This window comes from Porites lutea, chromosome 7 (genome assembly GCF_958299795.1).
Source record: "Porites lutea chromosome 7, jaPorLute2.1, whole genome shotgun sequence".
In the NCBI taxonomy this organism is placed as follows: domain Eukaryota; kingdom Metazoa; phylum Cnidaria; class Anthozoa; order Scleractinia; family Poritidae; genus Porites; species Porites lutea.
Genome location: NC_133207.1, coordinates 15,423,357 through 15,431,724, shown reverse-complemented (window position 1 = coordinate 15,431,724; position 8,368 = coordinate 15,423,357). Strand labels below are relative to the sequence as shown.

Sequence of the window (8,368 nt, the reverse complement as noted above, 5' to 3'; positions counted from 1 at the left end):
TCAAATTCATGGTTGCATGATTGATGCATGCACAGCAAAACATTAATTTTTGACATTGTTTCATTTTCTTCAACAAAAGACCAATTTACATAACTTAAAAAAAGGGTAAGAAAATACATGTAACTTAAAAATAATATACATTTCCTTTCTTTAAGTTCCATCATGAGGTCACATAGTATTACATCTTTCTGATTGTTGAGTGTTGGATTTTCTTTTGTACATGTATCAAATTCATCCATGAATTGGCTCACAGGAGGCAATGACTATGATCAATAAGAGTGCAGTCAGACCCTTCAAAGTATTATTGTACACTGTAGCATCCCATCAACACTGTAGCCAGTTTCAAATAGTAAGTTGTTTGTAATTAAATTTTTATACCATCTGGAATATTAAGATAAAAAGAACTGCTGGTAAATGAAATTATAAGCACCACTTTATGGACAGCTCATTATTACAGACAGTTTTCTTTGTCCACAGAGAACCCAAACAGTGTATTAGCTAAGAAATAATAATTTAGATGTACATGTAGTAACACTGTATTAGCTTATAAGATAGTTATCTTGAGGTGTAACTGTCGCATCCGACTCGCCTGACAAGCAAGCATTTGACACTGGCAATGTTAACGATCTCTGATTCAAATCCCGTGTAAAATGAATCATAAAGAAACAGGAACACAGGTTCTTACATCTTATGTTATTAGCTACTATAGCATAAATGCATCTTAGAATTATTCCATTGGCTAATACAGCATTTGAGTTCACTGTGTCCAGTCTTTGGGCCGTAGCAAAAGGGGACTGCTCTACAATGTACACTGTAGCTGTAAGCAAAGTACCAAGCTTTTTGAGAAAAATCCACTTTTCAGCATAAAACAACCAAATCTGGCTATTTAATGCAAAATCAGGTGAAAAAGTCAGCAAAAGGCGATTTGTAGGTTTTTTGATTAAGGGATTGGTAGCATGATGGTCATGGACCGCTTGCATGTGTATATCCAACTGTGTTTATTTACTGTGCAATATCAGGGCTGTCAAAAAGTTTTTAAGTAGCAGGCTCATAATAAAATAATAGTAGGCGGCTTTGGAACTCGCACCAAAGGATTTTGTTAGAGTCTCAGTAATGTCCCAGACCTTCCACGACATTGCACCGTTCAAATGTTTCACAGATCTAATTACTGTTTAAATATGCATTCAGTGTGATTCAAACCTGGGAAAAACCTTACAGGAGTTTAAAGTTTGGAGTAAACTTTTAGTCTTCATGAAATTTTAGTTGGATCATGTTGATGAATTCAGTTGTGTAGGATATGCAGTTTCCTATTTTGATCTTCTGTCAGAATTATGAGAGAAATCTCAAATACAGATCTCATTCAAACATTATAGTTTCATTGTAATTATCATTTGTTTCTTTTCCTATAAACTTCTCATCAGGTCTACATTTTGCATGAATTTAATGTGATATATATTTGAAGCAGTTGTTGGTTTACAGTGAAGTATTTTTCACTTTGTTTTTTTTTTATATGAAGTTGAGTTTCTTCTTAGTTGTTGGCTAAGGCAGTGTTGAAGTAGTGACATGCTAACATACTTTATTGTTCATTTCTCTTCAGAAAAGATTGATTGATCCTGAATCAAACAAAGTGCAGCTTCACAAACAAGATTTTTGAAGAACAAATGTGTATTCAAGCAAAGTATATGTACCTGACAGTGTCAATAAAATTTATAAATGGAAAGATCTGGGTTTTTACTCCTTTGTAGCACTTTTGACTACTCATCACTTTTCTAACCTATATAGTAAAAAGATCATATAGTATAATCGGTATTTTTTCCAACTAACATATTTGCAATCAAAGTTCTCTTCTTTTATATATAGTTTTGCCCTAATTTTAAAAATTTCATTATCTTATTCAGATCAAGCACAGTAACCATTGAAAAGAAAAAAAGAAAAAAAAAACCTGCTCGGTCATAGACGGCTTTAAAGTTTTGATATTAAAATTGCAATGAAAAGAACATGAATGCAGACACTACAGTTCATTTAGCTCATGTTCAAGCTTTTTTTATAAATTAGAAAGTCTTGCTGGAGAAGACATAATTTGCTTTATCTTTTCGGTAAAAAAAGTAATAAAATAACTTCCAGGTGTCTAAGCAATTTCAAAGGGCCCATAGTGTCTTATTTCTCCGCTGCATAGAGCTGTGAACAACGGCCGTTCTTTCTAGTGACCCGGCTTTCATCAAAAATATTGTTGTCCTTCGTGATCGTGAAGAGTGCAAAGTTGAATCCGGTAAACCGGCCAAAACGCGAGCATCGCAGGGAACGAATCCCATAGGAATAGGTGAAAAAGGATAATAAAAAGTCTAGGCTATTCTAAAAATATCCGTATATGCATTTGCAACTCATATTAAGCCGCAATTTCACTTCTTTCCACTGGAATAAACAAACGATGGATGTATTGCCACCATTTTGAATTTGGCAATGTCACGTGGTCGCGCGTCGACCAATCAGACAATTTTCGCCGGTGAAGATGTGGCAATGTTATGCGCAGTAGAGGGTGCGCAGTGCAAAACAAGGGAATTACCTTAAGTAAGACAACCTTAAAGCAAGGGGCACACATTCAACAACCCACACCCTGGCCAGTACCTCACGCATGAGCACAGCCATATCACCTGGGCATAAGTAGTTGGTTTGTTTTATACGCCCCGGGGTCAACAGCCAAATCGAGTTCTCAAACAGCTACACTTGCAGCACTATTTCAACAGTCATACATTTCCTTAAGAGAATTGGGGGGGGGGAGGGGGGGGAGTGATATAACTTAACTTCGTTTGGGAAAACAGCGCTTTTGAGAAGACGTAAACCAGGACTCTAAGAAGGAGGATGGGGGTTCTTCTGAAATTTTTGTAGGTAGTATATTCCACTTTGATAAACTGTCGAATTAAAAACGAATATTCTATTTTCGATTAAAACAGAACAAGTTAACCAATGCTGTCAGGCTTTAGTTGCCAAGCTAATGGGTAGCAAATGGAGGTGGCTTGGTAGGTCTCTAGGCGTCGAAGAGACAGTCATTGAGAACATTAAGACGGAGAACGACTCACAGGAAGAGTGTGCCTTTCAAGTCCTGCGAAGTTGGCAGGTTTCAAAGGGATCCAAAGCTACTGTTCATCTGCTGATGAAGGCAATTGAGGAAAATGGTAACGTGGACGCCATGGAAGCCTTTGATCGACACTTGGGTGAGCTTCATGAAGAAGAAACAACGCAAGATAGTCCCCGCAAATAAGAAACTCGCTAAGCGGCCGATTTTAATGGCAAATTTAACCTCCGGCTGTTTTAAAGTATCAGCACCCTCTTTCCTAATGCTATCAAAACAGACAGTTGGTTTCTGTAGAGAGATCTTTCAATTATGGAATATAATGGGGAGTGAGGGTATATATCTCTATATCATATGAAGATTCCTGCAAATTGCGCAGGATTTCAATTCACCCTTGGTGGATAACAGCCTCCGAGATCTACATAATTCTTCGTATCATACGAGAGCCAAATTCAATGATTATTTTATCATTCATTCAAAATATTCCTGAGTTCTTAAAAACCTCATTTCCTTGTAGACTTCGTCGCTCGGAACAGTTTCAAAGATATGAACAGGTGTTTTTGCTTGCAGATATCCCGCAAAAAATGACATCCATAACTAATTATTTTTGGCGCATTCTTGCATTCGTTCCGTTCATTTTTCGTCTGTAATTGCGATCTAGTCGTGATCTTCTTCGCCATTTTCTCGAGTTCTGCGCTAATGCCAACTCAGTCTTGCTTGACGTCAACGACTGGATATTGCTCTCATCTTCCAAAAATAGGTCAGCGATAGTTGTTTATGAAGAATAAGGGGATTGGAGCCAACCAGAAACGTTAAAATATTTGGAATGAATAGTTTTTTTTCCACCTAAACAAGCAAAGGGGTTGGCATCATTGGCAGGCTTAGGCACTTTGTGCCTACCAAGTGCTCTCTCAAAGATTTATCGTTCCTTAATGGAAACGTACATTTCCTATGGACTACTTGCATAGGGACAAGCTGCCAATTCAAGTCTGAACAAAATTCTAGTATTCCAAAAACGAGCTCTACGGTTAATGTACTTTTTCGAAAGGAGAGCTCGTGCCATACCTTTGTTCGTCAGGTCTGGTGTTTTGCCTCTGTATATGCTGTACTCTAAATATGATAATTAGCCTTTCTGACCTTGTTTGAAAGTAAGAATTCTTTTGTGTTTTGTACATGCTAACGAGGTCAGAAAGCAGGGGCACCCATCGAGAATATAGTTCAACACCACTTAAACATAGCATTGTATTTAGTATTTAAACGGTAGATATAGGAATATTTTTATTCCCTGAAAATTTTTCATCTCTTCGGATTTCCTAGCTGAAAGTCTAGTGATCCGAAAATTATAGGGATCAAAACTTACCTTTTCGAAAATTTCAGCCAGGAAAAAGGCTCCCGAAAATTCTAGGTGAGCTTTTAAGGGTAAAAATCCGATAAAAATGGGCAATTATACCATTTTTTAGATGTTCGAAAATCCTAGTAGAGGCAGGCAAAAAAGAAATTTTACAAGAAATGCTCCGAAAATTCTAGATCTCCAATCGTCTTCCGAACAGATAGAGCGATATTCGTATGACCTTGAAAGGAAAACGCGCGAACAACACAAAAACAACAAACGAACGGAAATAAAGCGATTTGATTGGTTTATCGAACGGAAACAAACGCACCTGGCTTTTGGTTGGTTAAGCAAACGCTCGGCGGAAAAAAACTTCATGCCCGAAGAACTTTCTAGAAGTTGCTTTGACGTCATACTGCAACACGATTGGTCAATGGAACAATGCCTTCTCCATATTAGGGTTTTCTTTGGCGGGAAAACGAAAAGTCCATGTTTTGTTCTTTTCATCCATTGGCTGATAAAACAAATAACAAACACTTACTGAAACCATTTTTCAAGGTCATATGAAAATCGCTCTATTTCCGAATAGTGACGTTGGGTGCCCATGAGGAAGGCTAATTATCATACATATAAAAGAATATATTAATAGGCGGCCATAATGAAAGGGATGTATGGCAACCTGAAGCAAAACTTAATGTTAACAAAAAACAAGGGGAGTTCACTTTTCACTGAGCGTATTGGCTATCTAACTAGCTAATTTCTGTTATTCCAAACTCGCTAATCTTCTTGCTTGGTTTCCATTATTCGCTGTGCCTTTGGATAAAAAGATCAGATTATGACCGAAAACCTAATTGTGTCCAACTGCATAAGCTTTTTTCCCAGTTCCTCTAATGTTTTTTTTTCATTCATGTTATTTATGGCAATAATTACAGTGAGCTGATTACAAAATCTTAAGTAACAATATTAAGGTCTTTCGGTACAGTTTCTAGGAGACCATACCGATGTTTTTCAGTGCCTTAAAAGTGATTTTATCCTTGTCTGATCGCCACAACATTTTCACCAGTGATTGACTATGAATTGAATTTTGTCAAGATGCAGTTTTTAGTTAAATCGATATCACTATGACAACAATAAACAAAAAACCTTTGATACTGATTTGATCCGAATTTCGCGCAATCTAGACCTCCCACTGAAAATCCGACACCAGGAACTTGAAGTGTGGTGTTTAGCAAATAACCTCCGCGAGAAGTAAAAAATTCTGTATGTTTGAATTCAAATAAAACATTAATATATTTTAAACCTTATATTTTTAATAGAAGTAATAAATTGTTTAACAAAAGATTTCTAAATAACTCTAATTAATCTTAAGTAGCATCAGAAGGCTGCTTACTGTAATATCATTATTCCATGCATGGAAATTTTGGTGTATTTTCTTTCTCGCGATCCTGAAAACCACCTAAGTGCAACTTTATTCTAAGTTTTGACTTCTAGCGCTTTAATTTCTGTATATCTCTAGTACCACTCGACAGAATTCTTTTAAAACTGCATCACACAATCTCCATGATGTATATCTAGCCGAATTTTTAAAAACATACCTCAAAACGGGCCAGAATATTCGCACAGGAACCTGGCGATAGCGGTGAAAAAAACATAGGGGGCTTGCTGTCCTGGTTGGCCTCATTGTCAAGCTCAGTCCCTGAGCTAACTCGCCATGGGTTGGAAAGGGGCCTCCATGTCAATCCCTAGGGGGGGGGGAGGGTGCTGCAAAAGCGTAGTATTTTCCGTTTGTCTTGCTCTGGGAGAGCCAGGAGTGCACTGGTCATGTCTGCCTTTAGTTTGTCATGTCAAATTCTTGTAATGTTTGAGGCCCATTGGCCAATGAAAGTATTCCCCTCAAGAACGTGCTAGGCTGGGGGGGAGGGGGGGTGGAGGAAGTCAGCGGGGGGGGGTTGATTTAACCTTGAATTCTCTGCTTAGACCTTGGTTAAGTCTCAAGCATACTCCGTCATTTAGGGCCTTCAAGCAGCTAGAGTGTATGGACAAGTCAAAAGTGTTTTTTTTATGGACTTGAATGTTTCTTTTGCTAATCAGGAACCAAGACGAGAGTGACCTTAAGAGAACCATGGGTAAGAGCTGAGTTTCTTGGCGATATTTTCTTTAGTTGAGTCAGTTTAAGGTGTGTGGGCTCCAGGATTCCGATGGTACGGTTTTCGTAAATCCGGCTAGATATATTAATGTCTGAAACTTTCACTGATATAAGATTGATTCACAGCAAGACCTTGAAATTTCAAGACGAACCTACCCTACGAACCGACCAAAAATCCGCGTTACGTTTTCCAAATTAATGCTCCCCATACATACCTCCATGTCTAGGGTGTAGCTAAATGTCGTGAGTCATGGGTAGTGGGTAGAGGTCGTGGATCGTGAGTGTGGGTGTGGGTAAATGTCGTGGGTAAAAAAAAAGTTTCCAAAAAAAAAGTAAACATTAAAAAATTTAAACAAAAAGGCATTTAGCCGAAAAATAAAAGAAACTCTGTACGCATATGATAAAACATGGTCTGGGCTGGACTGGTAAAAAATGGACTGGATTGATAAACCATGGATGAATAAAACATGGATTAATAAAACATAGATTAATAAAACATGGATTGATAAAACATGGATTAATAAAACATAGATTGATAAAACATAGATTGATAAAAATGGATTAATAAAACGTGGACTGATAAAACATGGATTAATTAAACATGGATTGATAAAACACGGATTAACAAAACATAGATTAATAAAATGTGGATTAATAAAACATGGATTGACAAAACATTGATTAATAAAACATCGACTGATAAAACACGGATTAACAAAACATGGATTAATAAAACGTGGATTAATAAAACAGGGATTAATAAAACATGGATTGATAAAACATAGATTGATAAAACAGGGATTAATAAAACATGGATTAATAAAACGTGGATTGATAAAACATGGATTAATAAAACATGGATTAATAAAACATGGATTGATAAAACATGGATTGATAAAACATGGATTAACAAAACGGGGATTAATAAAACATGGATTGATAAAACATAGATCGATAAAACATGGATTGATAAAACATGGATTAATAGAACATGGATTGATAAAACATGGATTAACAAAACATGGATTAATAAAATGTGGATTAATAAAACAGGGATTAATAAAACATCGATTGATAAAACATAGATTGATAAAAATGGATTAATAAAACATGGACTGATAAAACATGGATTAATTAAACATGGATTGATAAAACACGGATTAACAAAACATAGATTAATAAAATGTGGATTAATAAAACATGGATTGATAAAACATGGATTAATAAAACATCGATTGATAAAACACGGATTAACAAAACATGGATTAATAAAACGTGGATTAATAAAACAGGGATTAATAAAACATGGATTGACAAAACATGGATAAATAAAACAGGGATTAATAAAACATGGATTAATAAAACGTGGATTGATAAAACATGGATTAATAAAACATGGATTAATAAAACATGGATTGATAAAACATGGGTTAACAAAACAGGGATTAATAAAACATGGATTAATAAAACATGGATTGATAAAACATAGATCGATAAAACATGGATTGATAAAACATGGATTAATAAAACATGGATAAATAAAACATGGACTGATAAAACACGGATTAACAAAACATGGATTAATAAAATGTGGATTAATAAAACAGGTATTAAAAAAACATAGATTGACAAAACACGGATTAATAAAACAGGGATTAATAAAACATGAATTAATAAGACGTGGATTGATAAAACATGGATTAATAAAACATGGATTGATAAAACATTAATGATATTTGTTCCCTGCTTCACACTAAAAGATGACTGTGAGCGTCAGGTTTGGAAGGCCGTGGCCGCTTCGTGAACTCAAAGAGAGAATTAT

The 8,368-nt window shown here is 35.8% G+C and overlaps 1 protein-coding gene across 1 annotated transcript in view; it reads left to right on the top strand.

Annotated features, from left to right (window-relative positions):
• The window catches only part of LOC140942543 (uncharacterized), a 13,144-nt gene extending 8,887 nt beyond the window's left edge, over nucleotides 1-4,257 (top strand). Inside the window, exon 7 of the mRNA XM_073391458.1 lies at nucleotides 2,952-4,257. Coding sequence (XP_073247559.1) covers nucleotides 2,952-3,259 — 308 coding nt within the window. The 3' untranslated portion in view covers nucleotides 3,260-4,257. The remainder of the gene's footprint in view (nucleotides 1-2,951) is intronic.
• The last annotated feature ends 4,111 nt before the right edge of the window (nucleotides 4,258-8,368 follow it).